The sequence below is a fragment of the Manis pentadactyla genome, chromosome X (genome assembly GCF_030020395.1).
Source record: "Manis pentadactyla isolate mManPen7 chromosome X, mManPen7.hap1, whole genome shotgun sequence".
Classification (NCBI taxonomy): Eukaryota; Metazoa; Chordata; class Mammalia; order Pholidota; family Manidae; genus Manis; species Manis pentadactyla.
The window spans coordinates 80,193,638-80,213,628 of NC_080038.1; the positions used below are offsets into that span (position 1 = coordinate 80,193,638).

At 36.6% G+C, this 19,991-nt stretch overlaps 1 protein-coding gene across 1 annotated transcript; it reads left to right on the forward strand.

Moving 5' to 3' along the window:
• Positions 1–14,889: 14,889 nt before the first annotated feature.
• LOC118934475 (la-related protein 7-like) lies at positions 14,890–15,637 on the forward strand. The gene has a single exon (XM_036929977.2). The coding sequence runs from the start codon at positions 14,890–14,892 to the stop codon at positions 15,496–15,498; it is 609 nt and encodes a 202-aa protein (XP_036785872.2). The 3' UTR covers positions 15,499–15,637.
• The last annotated feature ends 4,354 nt before the right edge of the window (positions 15,638–19,991 follow it).

A 19,991-nucleotide genomic window follows, 5' to 3' on the forward strand; every position in this document is an offset into this window, starting at 1 on the left:
TGCATTTCTCTGGTGACGAGTGATGTGGAGCACCTTTTCATGTGTCTGTTGGCCATCTGAATTTCTTCTTTAGAGAACTGTCTATTCAGCTCCTCTGCCCATTTCTTAATTGGATTATTTGCTTTTTGTTTGTTGAGGTATGTGAGCTCTTTATATATTTTGGATGTCAACCCTTTATCGGATCTGTCATTTTATAATATATTCTTCTATACTGCAGGATACCTTTTTGTTCTATTGATGGTGTCCTTTGCTGTACAGAAGCTTTTCAGCTTGATATAGTCCCATTTGTTCATTTTGTTTTTGTTACCATTGCCCAGGGAGATATATTCAAGAAGAGGTCATTGATGTTTATGTCTAAGAGATTTTTGCCTATGTTTTTTTCTAAGAGATTTATGGTTTCATGACTTACATTCAAGTCTTTGATGCATTTAGAATTTACTTTTGTGAACGGGGTTAGACAGTGATACAGTTTCATTTTATTACATGTAGATGTCCAGTTTTGCCAGAACCATCTGCTGAAGAGACTGTCATTTCCCCATTGTATGTCCATGGCCCCTTTATCGAATATTAGTTGACCATATATGTTTAGGTTAATGTTTGGAGTCTCTATTCAGTTCCATTGGTCTGTATCTCTGTTCTTGTGCCAGTACCGAATTGTCTTGATTACTGCGGCTTTGTAGTAGAGTTGAAGGTGGGGAGTGAGATTCCCCTGCACTTTATTCTTCCTTCTCAGGATTGCTTTAGCTATTTGGGGTCTTTGGTGTTTCCCTATTAATTTTTGAACAATTTGTTCCAGTTCATTGAAGAACGCTGTTGGTAATTTGATAGGAATTGCATCGAATCTGTATATTGCTTTGGGCAGGATGGCCATTTTGACGATATTAATTCTTCCTAGCCAAGAGTATGGGATGAGTTTCCATTTGCTAGTGACCTCTTTAATTTCTCTTAAGAGTGTCTTATAGTTTTCAGGGTATAGGTCTTTCACTTCCTTGGTTAGGTTTATTCCTAGGTATTTTATTCTTTTGATGCTATTGTGAATGGAATTGTCTTCCTGATTTCTCTTTCTATTAGTTTATTGTTAGTGTATAGGAAAGCCACAGATTTCTGTGTGTTAATGTGTATCCTGCAACTTTACTGAATTCCGATATTAGCTCTAGTAGTTTCAGAGTGGAGTCTTTAGGGTTTTTTATGTACAATGTCATGTCATCTGCAAATAGTGACAGTTTAACTTCTTCTTTACCAATATGGATTCCTTGTAATTCTTTCTTTTCTCTAATTGCCGTGGCTAGGACCTCCAGTTCTACGTTGAATAACAGTGGGGATAGTGGGCATACCTGTCTTGTTCCCGATCGCAGAGGAAAAGCTTTCAGCTTCTTGTTGTTCAGTATGATGTTGGCTGTGGGTTTATCATATATGGCCATTAGTATGTTGAGGTTCTTGCCCTCTATACCCATTTTGATGAGAGTTTTTATCGTTAATGGATGTTGAATATTGTCAAATGCTTTTTCAGCATCTATGGAGATGATCATGTGGTTTTTTCCTTTTTTTTTTGATGTGGTGGATGATGTTGATGGATTTTCGAATGTTGTACCATCTGAGCATCCCTGGAATGAATCCCACTTGGTCTTGGTGTATGATCCGTTTGATGTATTTTTGAATTCGCTATGCTAATATTTTGTTGAGTATTTTTGCATCTACATTCATCAGTGATATTGGTCTTTAGTTTTCATTTTGGGTGGGGTCTTTGCCTGGTTTTGGTATTAGGATGATGTTGGCTTCACAGAATGAGTTTGGGAGTATTCCCTTCTCTTCTATTTTTTGGAAAACTTTAAGGAGAATGGGTATTATGTCTTCTCTGTATGTCTGATAAAATTCCGAGGTAAATCAATCTGGCCCGGGGGTTTTATTCTTTGGTAGTTTTATGATTACCGCTTCAATTTAATTGCTAGTATTTGGTCTGTTTAGATTTTCTCTTTCTTTCTGGGTCAGTCTTTGAAGGTTGTATTTTTCTAAGAAGTTGTCCATTTCTACTAGATTTTCCCAGCTTGTTAGCATATAGGTTTTCATAGTATTCTCTAATAATTCATTGTATTTCTGTGGGGTCCATCATGATTTTTCCTTACTCATTTCTAATTCTGTTGATGTGTGTTTACTCTTTTCTCTTAATAAGTGAGGCTGGAGGCTTATCTATTTTGTTTATTTTCTGGAAGAACCACCTCTTGGTTTCACTGATTTTAGCTATTGTTTTATTCTTCTCAATTTTATTTATTTCTTCTCTGATCTTTATTATGTCCCTCCTTCTGCTGACTTTAGGCCTCATTTGTTCTTCTTTTTCCAATTTCGATAATTGTGATGTTAGACTATTCATTTGGGATTGTTCTTCCTTCTTCAAATATGCCTGGATTGCTATATACTTTCCTCTTAAGACTGCTTTTGCTGTATCCCACAGTAGTTGGGGCTCTGTGTTGTTGTTGTCATTTGTTACCATATATTGCTGGATCTCCATTTTGATTTGGTCATTGATCCATTGATTATTTAGGAGTGTGTTGTTAAACTTCCATGTGTTTGTGAGCCTTTTTGCTTTCTTTGTACCATTTATTTCTAGTTTAATGCCTTTGTGGACTCAAAGATTGGTTGGTAGGAATTCTATCTTTTGGAATTTACTGAGGCTCTTTTTGTGGCCTAGTATGAGGTCTATTCTGGAGAATGTTCCATGTGCACTTGAAAAGAATGTGTATACTGTTGCTTTTTTATGTAGAGTTCTGTAGATGTCTATTAGGTCCAACCCTTCTAGTGTGTTGTTCAGTGCCTCTGTGTCCTTACTTATTTTCTGTCTGGTGGATCTGTCCTTTGGAGAGAATGGTGTGTTGAAGTCTCCTAGAATGAATGCACTGCATTCTATTTCCTCTTTTAATTCTGTTAGTATTTGTTTCAGATATGTTGGTGCTCCTGTATCTGGTGCATATATATTTATAATGGTTATATCCTCTTGTTGGACTGAGCCCTTTATCATTATGTAATGTCCTTCTTTATCTTTTGTTACTTTCTTTATTTTGAAGTCTATATTGTCTAATACTTGTATTGCGAAACCTGCTTTTTACTCTGTGTTGTTTGCATGAAATAACTTTTTCCATCCCTTGACGTTAAGTCTGTGCATGTCTTTGGGTTTGAGGTGAGTCTCTTGTTAGCAGCATATGGATGGGTCTTGCTTTTTTATCCATTCTATTACTCTGTGTCTTTTGATTGGTGCATTCAGTCAATTTACATTTAGGGTGATTATTGAAAGGTATGTACTTATTGCCATTGCGGGCTTTGAGTTTGTGGTTACCAAAGGTTCAAGATTAGCTTCTTTACTGTCTTACTGTCTAAGTTATCTAGCTTATTGAGCTATTATAAACACAGTCTGATGATTCTTTATTTCTCTCCCTTCTTATTCCTCATCCTCCCTTCTTCATATGTTGGGTGTTTTGTTCTGTGCTCTGTTTAGGAGTGCTCCCATCTAGAGCAGTCCCTGTAAAATGCCCTGTAGAGATGGATTCTGGGAGGGAAATTCCCTCAACTTTTGCTTGTCTGGGAATTGTTTAATCCCTCCTTCATATTTAAATGATAATCGTGCTGTATACAGTAATCTTGGTTCAAGGCCCTTCTGCTTCATTGCTTTAAGTATATCATGCCATTCTCTTCTTGCTTGTAGTGTTTCTGTTGAGAGGTCTGATGATAGCCTGATGGGTTTTTCTTTGTAGGTGACCTTTTTTTCTCTCTGGCTGCCTTTAATACTTTGTCCTTGTCTTTGATCTTTGCCATTTTAATTATTATGTGTCTTGGTGTTGCCCTCCTTGGATGCCTTGTCATGGGAGTTCTGTGTACCTCTGTGGTCTGAGAGGCCACTTCCTCCCCTAGTTTGTTGAAGTTTTCAGCAATTATTTCTTCAAAGACACTTTGAATCCCTTTTTCTCTTTCTTCTTCTTCTGGTGCCCCTATAATGCGGATATTGTTCCATTTCAATTGGTCACTCGGTACTCTTTAAATTCTTTCTTTCCTGGAGATCCTTTTATCTCTCTCTGCATCAGCTTCTCTTCATTCCTGTTCTCTCTTTTCTAGTCCATTAATGGTCTCTTGTTTCTCCTCCATTCTGTTTTGAATTCCTTCCAGAGCTTGTTTTATTTCTGTATTCTCCCTCCTTAGTTCTTGCATATTTCTCTGCAAGTCCATCAGCATGGTTATGACTTCTGTTTTGAATTCTTTTTCAGGAAGACCAGTTAAATCTATCTCCCTGGGTTACTTTACAGGGGAAGACGTAGCAGATGTTGAAGCCGTCTGGGTTAGTCTTGTCTGGATCAAATTTTTTTGCCTTTTCATGTTGATAGGTGCAGTGGTGAGCTATTGGCTTTCTGTCAGCTGGAAGAGCTAAGGCTTTCCTCTTGCTCCTGGCCTCTTTACTGGGACAACTGTGACCCCTAGTGGCTTGTGTTGGGCAATTGCATGTAGACTGGGTCTCTGTACCTTACCCGGCGGGTATAGAGGATGCTCCCTTCCTGTGGGCGTGTCCAGCCTCAGGCTGCTGCTCTGCTTTGGCTGGACCCTGGAGGGATTACAGACGGGGGGCCTGTTTGGCTGTTTACCTCCATGAGGGGTCTCAGAGTTGTTGCCCAGGGGGTTAGTGCACCCAGAGTTCCCTGGAATTTCCAGCTGAACTGTGAATTTCCCTCCTGGACTGTGACCCAGGATGCTTCCGTCCAGCTGTAACGTCCCTGTCCCTTTAGGAGTTTCAAAAAGCACTCGCTTTTCTTTGTCACAGGGGCATCAGCTTCGGGACCTGCTCACAGGTCTTGCTGTCCTGTTTCCCTAGTTTCCAGCACTCCACACATGCACTGTGTCTGCGCTCTGGTGCGGATGGCTGGGGCTGGGTGTTTAGCAGTCCTGGGCTCCCTCTCCCTCCCTGCTCCAACTCCTCTCCTCCCGCCGGGAGCTGGGGTGAGGGGCGCTCGGGTCCCGCCGGGCCGGGACTTGTATCTTACTCCTTTCACCAGGTGCTGGGTTCTCGCACTTGTGGATGTAGTCTGGCTGTTGTCCTGTGTCTTCTGGTCTCTCTTTTAGGATTAGTTGTATTTGTTGTATTTTCAAGAATATATATGTTTTTGGGAGGAGATTCCCACTGTCCTACTCACGCTGCCATCTTGGCTCCACCTTTGTCCTTTGCATTTAATGTATACTTTTGTGGCTATGGAATAACAATTCAAAAGTCTAAATTTCTTACTATTTTCAAGAAATATGAACTAATTGACTTCCTACAAGAATTACAAAATGGGTTAAAATGAATACACCTTTTAGATTTCCAAACTATCACCCTGGAGGTGAAAATGATTCTTCATGTAATTGGAAGGTACAGATTTGAATATGACTTACACATGAGAATGGACCTTTTTTTTTCATTAATGTACAATTATAAGAACAGCATTATGGTTACTAGACTACCCCTGTTATCAGGTCCCCACCACATATCCCATTACAGTCACTGTCCATCAGCATAATAATATGTTATTGAATCACTACTCGTCTTCTCTCTGTTGTATAGCCCTCACTGTGTGCCCCCCCACATTATACATGCTAATCATGATGCCCCCTTTCTTTTTATCCCTCCCTTAGCCCTCCCTTCACACCCACCCTCCCCAGTCCCTTTCCCTTTGGTAACTGTTAGTCCATTCTTGTGTTCTGTGATTCTGCTGCTGTGGGACTATATCAAGCTGGAAAGCTTCTGTACAGCAAAGGACACCATCAATAGAACAAAAAGACAACCTACAGTATGGGAGAATATATTCATAAATGGCAGATCCGATAAAGGATTGACATCCAAAATATATAACAGCTTTTTAGTTTGTTCATTTTTGCTTATGTTTCCCTTGCCAAGGGAGATATGTTCATGAAGAAGTTGCTCAGGTTTATGTCCAGTAGATTTTTGCCTGTTTTTTCCTAAGAGTTTTATGGTTTAATGACTTACACTCAGGTCTTTGATTTATTTTGAGTTTTCTTTTGTCAGTGGCCTTAGATAATAATACAGTTTCATTCCCTTACATGTAACTGTCCAGTTTTGCCAACACCAGCTGTTGAAGAGGCTCTCATTTCCCCATTGTATTTCCATGGCTCCTTTATTGTATATTAATTTGCCATATATGCTTGGGTTTATATCTGGGCTCTCTAGTCTGTTCCATTGGTGTATGGGTCTGTTCTTGTGGCAGTACCAAATTGTCTTGATTACTGTGGCTTTGTAGTAGAGCTTGAAGCCAGGTTCCATAATTCCACCTACTTTATTCTTCTTTGTCAGGATTGTTTTGGCTATTCGGGGTCTTAGGTGGTTCCACATGAATTTTAGAATGATTTTCTCTTGTTTATTGAGGAATGCTGTTGGTATTTTGATAAGGATTGCATTGAATCTGTAGATTGCTTTTGGCAGGATGGCCATTTTGACAATATTAATTCTTCTTATCCATGAGCATGGGATGTGTTTCCATTTATTGGTATCTTCTTTAATTTCTCTCATGAGAGTCTTGTATTTTTCAGAGTATAGGTCTTTCACTTCTTTTGTTAGGTTTATTCCAAGGTATTTTATTCTTTCTTTTGATGCAATTGTGAATGAAATTATTTTCCTGATATCTCTTTCTGTTAGTCCATTGTTAGTGTATAGGAATGCAACAGATTTCTGTGTATTACTTTTGTATCTGGCAACTTTGCTAAATTTAGATATTAGATCTTGTAGTTTTGGAGTGGATTCTTTAGGGTTTTTTATATACAATATCATGTCATCTGCAGACAGGGACAGTTGACTTCTTCCTTACCAGTCCGGATGCCTTTTATTTCTTTGTGTTGTCTGATTGCCATTGCTAGGACCTCCAGTATTATGTTGAATTAAAGTGGTAAGAATGGGCATCTTTGTCTTGTTCCCAATCTTAAAGGAAAAGCTTTCAGCTTCTTGCTGTTAAGTATAATGGTAGTTGTGGGTTTTTCTTATATGGCCTTTATTATGTTGAGGCACTTGCCCTCTATGCCCATTCTATTGAGAGTTTTATCACGAATGGATGCTGAATTTTTTCAAATGATTCTTCACCATGTATGGAGATAATCATCTGGTTTTTGTCATTATTTTTAATGTGGCAGATGATGTTGATGAATTTGCAAATGTCATACCATCCTTGCATCCCTGAGATGTATCCCACTTGATCATGATGAATGATCTTTTTGATGTATTTTTGAATTTGGTTTGCTCATATTTTGTTGAATTTTTTGCATCTATGTTCATCAGGGATATTGGTCTGTAATTTTCTTTTTTAGTGGTGTTTTTGCCTGGTTTTGGTATTAGATTTATGTTGGCCTCATTGAATGAGTTTGGGCATATTCTCTCCTCTTCTACTTTTTGGAAAACTTTAAGGATGATGGGTATTAGGTCTTCCCTAAATGTTTGATAAAATTCAGCAGTGAAACCATCTGGTCCAGGATTTTTGTTCTTAGGAAGTTTTCTGATTACCAGTTCACTTTCCTTGAGGGTAATTGGTCTATTCTGCTTTTCTGTCTCTTCCTGGGTCAGCCTTAGAAGGTTGTATTTTTTCAAAAGTTGTCCATTTCTTCTAGGTTATCCGGTTTGTTGAGATATATTTTTTCATTGTATACTCTCATAATTCTTTATATTTCTGTGGTGTCTCTAGTGATTTTACCTTTCTTATTTCTGATTCTGTGTATGTGTCTGGACTCTCTTTTTTTCTTGATAAGTCTGAAAAGGGGTTTATCTATTTTGTTTATTTTCTCAAAGAACCAGCTCCTGCTTTCATTGATTCTTTCTATTGTCTTATTCATCTCGATTTCATTTATTTCTGCTCTAATCTTTACTATGTCCCTCCTTCTACTGAGTTTTGGCCTAATTTGTTCTTCCTTTTCTAGTTTCATTAATTGTGAGTTTAGACTGTTCATATGGGATTGCTCTTATTTCCTGAAGTAGGCCTGTATTACAGTATACTTCCTTCTTAGTACAGCCTTTGCTGTGTCCCACAGATTTTGTGGTGTTGAATTATTGTTGTAATTTGTCTCCATATATTGCTTGAACTCTGTTTTTATTTGGCCATTGATTCATTGGTTGTTTAGGAGCATGTTATTAAGCCTTCATGTGTTTGTGGGCTTTTTCATTTTCTTTGTGTAATTTATTTCTAGTTTCTCTGTGATCTGAGAAGCTGGTTGGTACAATTTCAATCTTTTTGAATTTACTGAGGCTCTTTTTGTGGCCTAATGTATGATTTATTCTTGAGAATGTTTCATGTGCACTTGAGAAGAATGTGTATCCTGTTGCCTTTGGATGAAGTGTTCTGTAGATGTCTGTTAGGTCCATCTGTTCTAATATGTTGTTCATTGCCTCTGTCTCTTTACTTACTTTCTGTCTGGTTGATGTGTCCTTTGGAGTGAGTGGTATATTAAAGTCTCCTAAAATGAATGCATTGCATTTTATCTCCCCCTTTAATTCTGTTAGTATTTGTTTCACATATGTAGTTGATCCTTTTTTGGGTGCACAGATATTCATTATATTTATATCTTCTTGTTGGACTGACCCCTTTATCATTATGTAATGTCCTTCTTTGTCTCTTGTTACTTTCTTTGTTTTGAAGTCTAATTTTTCTAATACAAGTACTGCAACTCCTGCTTTTTTCTCCCTATTGGTTACATGAAATATCTTTTTCCACTCTTTACTCTCAGTCTGAGTATGTTTTTGGGTTTGAAATGAGTCTCTTGTAGGCAGCATACAGATGGGTCTTGTTTTTTATCCATTCAGTGACTCTATGTTTTTGACTGTTGCATTCAGATCATTTACATTTAAGGTGATTATCGATAGGCATGTACTTATTGCCATTGCAGGCTTTAGATTCGTGGTGACCAAAGATTCAAGGGTAATTCCCTTACTAACAGTTTAACTCACTTCTTATGCTATTACAAACACAATCTAAAGGTTATTTTTTTTTCCTTTTTCTTCTTCCTCCATTCTTTATATTTTAGGTATCATATTCAGTACTCTTTGGCTATCTCTTGATTGACTTTTGGGGTAGTTGATTTTATTTGGATCTTCTTAGTAATTAATTGTTCTTCTTTGCTGCAGTTTTATTGCTGCTGTTGACATCTATTTAGCCTTAGTAATACTTCCATCTATAACAGTCCCTCCAAAATGCAGTGTAGAGGTGGTTTGTGGGAGGTAAATTCTCTTGCTTTTTTCTTATCTGAAAATTGTTTAATCCCTCCTTCAAATTTAAATTATAACCTTCCTGGGTAGAATAATCTTGATTTGAGGCCTTTCTGCTTCATTGCATTAAATATATCATGCCACACCTTTCTGGCCTGTAAGGTTTCTGTTGATAAATCTGATGATAGCCTGATGGGTTTTCCTTTGTATGTGATCTTTTTTCTCTCTAGATGCTTTTAAAAGTTTGTCTTTATCCTTGATCTTTGTCATTTTAATTATTATGTATTGATGTTGTCTTCCTTGGGTCCCTTGTGTTGGGAGATCTGTGAATCTTCATGACCTGAGAGATTGTCTCCTTCCCCAGATTGGGGAAGTTTTCAGCAATTACCTCTTCAAAGACATTTTCTACCCCTTTTTCTCTCTTTTCTTCTTCTGGTACCCCTTCTAATGTGGATATTTTTCTATTTGGATTGGTCACATAGTGCTCTCAATAGTCTTTCATTCTTAGAGATCCTTTTTTTCTCTGTGCCTCAGCTTCTTTGTATACCCCTTCTCTAATTTCTATTCCACTTACCTTTTCTTCTACTATATCTAGTCTGCTTTTAAATCCCTCCATTGTATGTTTCATTTCATATATGGAATTTCTTAATGATTGTATCTCTGTCTTAAATTCATCCCTGAGTTCTTGAATATTTTTCTGTACCTCCATGAGCATGTTTATGACTTTCATTTTAAACTCTCTTTCAGGAAGATTGGTGAGTTCAGTTTCATTTGGCCCTTTTACTGCGGTTTGTGAGATTTTGGTCTGTACCAGGGTCCTCTGATGTTTCATAATTCTATGTTTTGCCTTCTAATGCCCAGAAGCTCTAGTCTCTGAAGCTTCTCAGCCCCTAGAGTGAGGTTGGGTGTCATACGGGAATGGCACTGGTGTCTGGTGGGGGAGGAAAGAGATGTTTCCTCCTTCCCAGCTGCAGTGCCTGTCTCCAGTATCAAAGCCAGTGGGCTGAGCACACAAGTGTAAGCCTCTGTGCTTGGCATCTGTAGATATCATAGGTGGAGCCTCTGTCCAGCTGGCCTGACACCAGCACAATGATTGCCAGTTTGTGAGCAGGTTCAGGCAGGCCAGGAAGAAGGCACAGCCAGCTGCATGTCACAGTGGGGGGCCTCGGAGCTAAGTAAGCAGCCAGGGGTTGGAGTTCCAGAAGCTCTTGGAAGTTCCCAACCTGCTGAGCAGAGCACGCCAAGACAACCTTGTCCACCTATCCTTTCTTCCGAACAGCAAGTTCTGTGCAATCCCTGCTCCTTCAGCAGCCCTCTCACTGCTGGGAAGCCTCTCAGACTGCTTGCCTTTCCTTTGTCCCATAGCAGCCAGATGTGGATCCCGTCCTCCACAAACAGCTGCAATCTCAGTCTCTCAAGCACTCCACCTGTCCCAGCTCCCCAATCCCATCAACCTCCAGAGCACCAAACAAGGTAGGTTTGTGCTCCAAAGCAGAACTCCAGGGCTGAGTGTTCAACAGTTCTAGGATTCCCCGCCCTCCCTGCTCTGCTTCTCGTCCTCCTGCTGGTGAGTTGGAGTGGGGAAAGGGCTCGGGTTCCACCAGATCAAGGCTTTTGTATGTTACCCTTTTTCATGAGTTCTACTCTGTTCGTGAGGTGTGTATGCAGTCTGGTGCAGCCTTCCTTCCTGTTGCTATTTTAGGGCTAGTTGTATTAACTATATTTTCACACTATATGTGGCTTTGGGAGGAAGTCTCTGTCTCACCTCTCATGCCACCATCTTGAATCTGTCCTCCAGAATGGATCTTTTTATCTTATCTCATGATAGCTATTATCCTTTGTTTCCAGACTCTCTTTTTCATCATTTTATTGAGAGGCCTCATTTCTCTTTGATGCACACATAACATGCATCACTCTTTCAAGGAATTATGAACATGTCTCTATTTCTAATATGTGAGAATGACTAAATAAGGTGACCATCTTAATTATAGCTTTGTGGTATACTTCACCTTGTGTGCATGTTCTTTTCAATTTTGTTTAGCTGTTTGCTGCCCTTGTGATCTATTTTGTTCTTCTACTTACTAAGGGAAAACCAAATTTCTCAGGTATTATAAAATAATTGAACTTATATATTGATAAATTCAAAGATCTATGTTTAACAATTTTTCATTAATTGCCAAGGCTAAATAAGTGTTGGTTTCATTTCATCTAATCAAAATAATGGGTTCAAATTTCACTGAGGTTCTATAATATGAATGAAATGGAAAAGTTGTATAAGGAATCACTTATATTCATCTAGAATTGCAGAAGAGATAATCATAATACCTTAAAATTAAATTCAATATAGACATCTGATTATAGAATAAAGGAAGAGAGAGAGGTTTTATAGTAAACAGAGTTCTATACTTGAGTACTTAAGTGTGAGCTGTACATTATTAACATTTACTAGCTGAATGACTTCACAAATAGCATAACTTCTCAAGTCTTCATGTGTTTATTAGTAAAATTGGAATTTCATTCCTTCCATAACTATCCTGAAAACTAATGTAGTTTATGTACAACAAAATGATAGGAAATTTTGTAAATGGTACACAAATGAGAGATTTTACAGCTGAATTGCAAGTAAAGTTGAATTATTTATAGTAAAATAAAAAATAGTTAATTTTCCTAAAAGAATATTTCCATATTTGTTATTTTTGGGGAAGATTGATATTTCTAGTTTACTCATTCATCAACGTTTATATAATGAAGCTTAAAATTGAACTGCTTCTGCAGAATCCTCATTTTTCCTTTTTAGTGTCAACACAAGTAGAGTGGCCATGTTATTCATTAATTAGACAAATATTTGTTGAGTATCATTCTTGCACACAGCATTTCTTCCAGTATTACAGAAAACATAAGGTGTGAGGTTTAATTGGATAACCATGATGATACTGATATGATTGTCAAACAGATTACCTATTACCATCTGATTGTCAAATCCAATTCATACACTTAATTCCTGTTTTCCTTGACCTCCCTGCAGTATTTGTCACTAATGAGTTTCCCTCTCTTTCATGAAACTATCCCTCCCCCTGAATTCCAGAAAATAACTCTCTCAGTTATCTAGCTCAGTGAACTTTGCTTGCCATCTTGAATGTTGTTTCCAAGATTATGGCACTGAGCTCTTCTAAGTTTACATATTATCTTGATTATCTTATTTATTTTCATACCTTTGTTAACCATACATTGATAACTCCTCATTATATATCTCTAGGTTGAATATCCTTAATTCAGTCTGTAATTTACAACCTCTTAATAGAGAAATCTTCCTCATTTTTTACCATGGAACCTCAAACTCATCGTAAAATCCCTCTTCCCCTAAAATCTGCCTTTACTAGTACATTCCTATGACAGTTAATGGCATCACCCTTGGCCCAACTACCCTTGCTACAAATATATAGCTCTATGCAGGTGGGAACTATTCCTTGCTTTCTCAACACCATCTAGCACTGTGCCTGATGTAGCAAACACTCAATAAAAATGAATTAATAAATATTTGAATGAATTAAAGCACCAACTCTTTCCTTTCCCCACATAGCAACCATTCATAAAGTCCTACTGATCCTCTCTATGAAACATCTTTCACATCTGTTCTTTCCTCTCTATTTTCCCTGCAACCACTCTAATTTATATCTTTAGACAGTACTGGTTTCAAATCCAAATTTGAATACTTATTAACTATATATTGGTCTATCTAGTTACTCAGAGTCTCTTAACCTAAGTTAACACATCTATGAAATATAAATATCAATCTCATACAATAACTGTGAAGTAACTATCATAGAGTTGGTAGGAAAATGACAGATTAGGAAACCTTGGACACTCCTTCCCCAACAAATACACTGATTTAGAACTAACTCGTAGCCAAATTCTCTTTGTGAAAAATCAGGAAACTAATTGAAATACATCTTCATCCCAGGTGAACATGAAACCAAACCTACTGAATTGGGTAGAGAGATTCAGGATATTATCTCATCAGATTCATGTACTTGGTACAGTGTCATGGAATCAGGAAGAGATTCCACTAGCTCCAAATTTCTCCAAGGGCTTGGAGAAGATTGGTTTTAATATAGAGTTCCTCAACTTTACCAAGGGGGTTCCCAAGAGAAATAGCTTCTGTATGGAAAGTCTTGAAGCTGTCATAGATATGGCCTAGTGTACCCATGCGGGAGTAACAGAGATAGAAGCTTGGATTGGTAGATACCATAGATCTTCAAGTTACACAGCAAAAAGTAAATGGATAAAAAATCCAAACTCTCAGCTACCCTCTAGGGAAAGAGCTGTTCCATATGTCCAGCTCCCCAACTTCTCCAATGCTGCTCAAATAATTAGAATCTATCTTACCAGTCTTGGAGTTCTGGTGAGACAGTTAGTCCAACTACCTGAGAGAGAATTGAAAAAGCAGATTGAAGCAGTTTGGGCTCATAGTTGCCATATATCTTCCCCCTGTTCAGGAAAGACTGAGTTGATAAAAAGTCCCAGCTCTCAGCTTTCCCTTAGGGAGGGAAATACTTGGTTCATGTGTCCAATACCCCAACTTCTCTAAGGCTATACAATGAAGGGACATCTAACTTGTCATTCTTGGAGCTTTGACAGGTCTGTCATAGACTAGCTGCCTGGGGGAAAACAGAGACAATGGTTTAGACTATTAGGCACCATAGAGCCTCCTACTTTCTCAAACTAATGAGAGCAAAAACAACAAGAAAAACCCAACTGCCTGTTTCTCTCTTAGGAGAAAAAGAGTTGGTACAGGTCCCCAAAATTTCTGGCTCTATGAGGCCAGTCAATAAAGACTGAGAGAGGAGCCTATTTTATATAATGCACAGAAACCAACACAGACACAGGAAAATGAAGTATCAGGCAAAGATGTTTCCAATGTTCCCAAGAAGGAAAAAAATAATAAATCTTCAGAAACAAAAATAACAAAATGGATTTATATTATTTATGTGACAGAGAATTCAAAGTGACAACATAAAGATGCACATAGAAGTCAACAGAAAAATGCATAAACAAAATGAGAATTTTAAGAGACACAAAATATTTAAAAAATACCCAACAAAAATCATAGAGTTGAAGAATACAATAAGTGAACTGAAAAAATGACTGAAGGATTTCAATATCATAGTATATCAAGCAGAAGTAAGGATCACTGAACCTGAAAAAAATTCTCAGGGAACAAGAAGAAATAAAACAAAGCAATTAAAGCTTAAGGGACTATGGGACATCATCAAAATGACCAATTATGTGTAATGAGAATTCCAGGAGGAGGAAAGAGGGAGAAAGGACCAAAAAATACTATTCAAAGAAATAATAACAGAAAATTCCCCTAATCGTAGGAAGAAAATTGGCATCTAAATTGGAGATGCCAAAATTATAGTAAAAACCTTAAATCCTAAGATTTCTATACCAAGACACGTTATAATCAAGTTTCCAAAATTCAAAGAAAAGGACAGAATTTTTAAAGTACCAAGAGAAATACAACTTGTCATGTACAAGGGAGACACCCATAGGACTCTCAGTGGATTTTTAAGCAGAAACCTTGCAGGTCAAAAGTGCTAAAAGAAAACGGCCAATCAAGAATACCGTATTTCCAGAGGAGCTCTAGCAGTTTGAAGAAACATCTACATGTTAAATATATGAGTGAATGCATAGATTTGAAAAAAGAGTATTTAGCACTGCAAAAAGCCAGCATGGCTTCCTTAAAAAAAACAATATCCCAAATAAAATCAGAGTCGGAAAGGGAAAAAGACCATGGAGTACCTAATAAGTCTGGAATGAATAATGAGAAAGCAGCAAACAGTGAAGAGTGTTGTCCCCAGGAGAAGGTTAATGCAGCAGGACCACAGTTTATGAGTGGTGTGATTGTGAAGATAATAAGCACCGAGCCTCTACCTGGCAGAAAACAAGTCACGGATACTTTGGCAGCTATCTCAGAAGTTGTTTATGTTGATTTGCTAGAAGGAGATACAGAATGCCATGCTGGATTTAAAACTCCTGAGGATGCTCAAGCAGTAATAAATGCATATATGGAAATTAAAAAGAAACACTGCTGGAAACTCGAGATCCTTTCTGGTGATCATGAACAGAGATACTGGCAAAAGATTCTGGTAGATAGGCAGGCCAAACTTAATCAGCCTCGTGAAAAGAAAAGAGGCACTGAGAAGTTAATCACCAAAGCTGAAAAGATTAGACTTGCAAAGACTCAACAAGCAAGTAAACACATTAGATTTTCTGAATATGACTGAAAAAACTTTTGGTTCACCTCTTAAAATTTCACTGGACTTGAGCTAATCTTACAAAATCCATTTTTATTATGGTAGTAATGCATAATGAATGTTTTTCTAAAACCTACATTCAATTAAAAGAAATATCTTTGTTCCTTAACTCGTATATAAGACCTTTTTCTATAGACAAGTACATTGTATACTATCGTATTTCACTGAACATTTTATTTGTTGAAATTGTCTTACAGAAAGCAATCTCAAAGTGACTTAGTAAATAAAAGCATTTTGAACATTTTCATTAATTTTGTTTTTAATGCTACAAAGACAATATATTTGCAAATACAATACTACATAAATATATAGTTTAGAAAAAATGTTTAACAGTGGACTCTCACTGTACTTATTTGTGGCTTTCTCTATTCCAAGTATCTTGAGTATCGCTTCGTGTTAATTTATGCAGAGGCATGTGTGTGATGTTTGTTGTGATTTACCTATCTGAGCTTCCTTGAGCACACATATAAACTGTTTCCAATTAAAATTTGTTAAATTAAAAAAAAAAGAATACCATATTTGGCAGAACTATGCTTCAAAAATGAAGGAATGATATTTGCAGACAAACAAAAGCTGAAAGAATTAATCACCACTCAATCTTTCTTTCTTTTTTATTTTGGTGTCATTAGAGTACAATTACCTGAGCAACATTATGGTTACTAGACTCCCCCCATTATCAAGTCACTACCACATACCCCATTACAGTCACTGTCCATCAGCATACTAAAATGCTATAGAATCACGACTTGTCATCTCTGTGCTGTATTGCCTTCCCTGCTGTCCTCCCTACATTATGTCTGCTAATAGTAATGCCCCTTTTTTCCCCTTATACCTCCCTTCCCACCCATCCTCCCCAGTTCCTTTCCCTTTGGCAACTCTTAGTCCTTTCTTGGATTCTGTGACTCTGCTGCAACTTTGTTCCCTCAGTTTTCTCTTTGTTCTTATACTCCACAGATGAGAGAAATCACTTGATACTTGTCTTTCTCCACCTGTCTTATTTCACTGAGCATAATACCCTCTAGCTCCATCCATGTTGCAAATGCTAGGATTTGTTTTCTTCTTATGGCTGAATAATATACCATTGTGTATATGTACCACATCTTCTTATCCATTCATCTACTGATGGACACTTAGGTTGTTTCCATTTCTTGGCTATTGTAAATAGTGCTACGATAAACATAGATGTGCATATATCTTTTTCAAACTGGGCTCCTGCATTCTTAGGGTAAATTCCTAAGAGTGGGATTCCTGGGTCAAATAGTATTTCTATTTTTAGTTTTTGAGGAACCTCCATACTGCTTTCCACAGTGGTTGAACTAATTTACATTCCCACCAGCAATGGAAGAGGGTTCCCCTTTCTCCAAATCCTTGCCAATATTTTTTGTTGTATGTCTTTTGGACGGTGGCCATCCTAACTGGCGTGAGGTGATATCGTGGTTTTAATTTACATTTCTCTGATAATTAGGGATGTGGAGCATCTTTTCATGTGCTTGTTGGCCATCTGAATTTCTTCTTTGGAGAAGTGTCTATTCAGCTCCTCTGCCCATTTTTTAATTGAATTACTTGCTTTTTGTTTGTTGAAGTGTGTGAGCTCTTTATATAATTTGGATGTCAACCCTTTATCAGATATATCATTTATGAATATATTCTCCCATACTGCCAGATGACTTTTTGTTCTATTGATGGTGTCCTTTGCTATACAGAAGCTTTTCAGCTTGATATCATCCCACTTGTTCATTTTTGCTTTTGTTTCCCTTGCATGGGGAGATATGTTCATGAAGAAGTTGCTCCTGTTTATGCCCAAGAGATTTTTGCCTGTTTTTTTCTAAGAGTTTTATAGTTCCATGACTTACATTCAGATCTTTGATCAACTTTGAGTTTACTTTTGTGTATGGGGTTAGAGAATGATCCAGTTTCATTCTCTTACATGTAGCTGTCCAGTTTTGCCAACACCAGCTTTTGAAGAGGTTGTCATTTCCCCATTGTATATCCATGGCTCCTTTATCATATATTAATTGATCATGTATGTTTGGGTTAATATCTGGACTCTCTATTCTCTTCCACTGGTCTGTGGGTCTGTTCTTGTGCCAGAACCAAATTGTCTTCATTACTATTGCTTTGTAGTAGAGCTTGAAGTTGGGAAGTGAGATCCCCCTGCTTTACTCTTCCTTCTCAGGATTGCTTTTGCTATTTGGAGTCTTTTGTGGATTCACATGAATTTTAGAACTATTTGTTCCATTTCGTTGAAGAATGCTCTTGGTATTTTGATAGGGATTGCATTGAGTCTATAGATTGCTTAAGGCAGGATGGTCATTTTGACAATATTATTTCTTCCTACCCAAGAGCATGGGATGAATTTATTTTGTTAGTGTCCTCTTTAATTTCTCTTAAGAGTGTCTTGTAGTTTTCAGGGTATAGGTCTTTCACTTCCTTGGTTTGGTTTATTCCTAGGTATATTATTATTTTTGAAGCAATTGTGAATGAAATTGTTTTTCTGATTTCTCTTTCTGCTAGTTCGTCATTAGTGTATAGGAATGCAACAGATTTCTGTGTATTACTTTTGTATGCTACAACTTTGCTCAATTCAGATATTAAATCTAGTAGTTTTAGAATGGAGTCTTTAGGGTTTTTATATACAATATCATGTCATCTGCAAATAGTGAGAGTTAGTCTTCTTTCTTACCAATCTGGATGTCTTTTATTTCTTTGTTTTTACCACTCTATGTTTCTTATGAAAAGTGCTAAAGGGAATTTTCCAAACTGAAATGAAAACATACTAAAAAGGAACAAAGTATCATAGAATGTGGAAGACTCACAGTGGAAAATATATACACAAATTCAAAAATATGTATTATTTTAGTGGTGGTTAACTAATCACATTTAATTCTAGAATAAAAGTGAAAAGACAAAATAATAATAACTAAGAATAAGTTTAAAATATATATAATATGAAAATATGTAAATTGTGACAACAATTAAAGGAGTGTAAGAGGGGGAGAATTTTAAGAGTAGAGCTTTGTATGTGCTTGACCTTAGGTTGTTTTCAGTTTTAAATGGGCATTACAATCACAAGATATGTAAGTAACAGTGAAATAATAAACAAAAGCACTAAAAGTTTCACAAAGAAAAAGGAACAAAAGCGTACACATGCACACACACACACATACACACACACAAAGGCAGATAACAAAAGTGGAGGAAAGGAATAAAAGACTAATAACAATGAAAAAACCCTAAGAAAATGGCCATAGCAAATTCTTTCCTGACAAAAATAACTTTAAATGGAAATTGGTTAACCTCTCCAATAAAAAGACAAAGAATGGCTGAATGGTTTTAAAAAAAATGACCAAATTGTATGCTTTCTAAAAGATATACACTTTAGAGTTAAACACACAAATAGGTTGAATGTGAAGGGAAGGAAAAATATATTCCATGCAAACAGTTATCAAAGGAGACCAAGAGTGGTTAGATTTACACAAAGAAAACCCCACATATTTAAGATAAAAATATTATGAAAAAAATTTTTATATAAGATAAAAGGGTCAGCAAACCAAGGAGATATAATAATTATAAATAGATAGACAGATGATACATAGATATATGCATACAATATCTGAACACCTAAATATATAAAGCAAACATTGACAGAAATGGAGAAATAGAAAGCATTACAATAATAGTAAAAGACATCAATACCTAGCTTTTACTAATGGACAGAACATCCAGACAGAAGATCAATACGGAAAGAGATTACTTGAATAACAGAATTAATCAAATGAACCTAAATGATATATGCAGAATATCCCACCCATAGCACTAGAATACACATATTTCTCCAGGATATTTCACATGATACATCACAAAATAAGCCTTAAAATGTTTGAGAATAGTGAAATATTATCTATCTTTTGAAACACAATGGAATGGAACTGAAAATCCAAGACAGACACCAGAAATTTATAAATATGTGGAAATTACAGAGCACACTCTTGAACAACCATTAAGTGAAAGTAGAAATCAGAAAGGAAATTAGAAAAAACAATGATACAAATGAAAATGAAAACACCTTTCAAAACATATGAGATGCAGCGAAAAAGTACTACCTTAAAAAAGAAAGCTATCAAATAAACAACCTAAATTTACACCTCAAGAAATTAGAAAATAAAGAAAAAAACTAAGCACCTAAATAACAAAAGTAAAGAATTAATAAAGAATTGAGAAGAAATAGGTGAAATAGAAATCAGAAAAAATAGGAAAAAACAAATCTAAGAGATGTGATAAACAAAATTTACAAACACAGTGAGAATAAGAAAAAAGATATAAATATATCATGTCAGAAAGAAATAAGAAACATAACAACTGAGGACACAGAAAGTAAAAAGTTCAGGGAAGACTAATATGAACAATTGTACATCACCAACCAGAATAACCTACCAAAAAAGGATAAATTCTTATCAAAATTA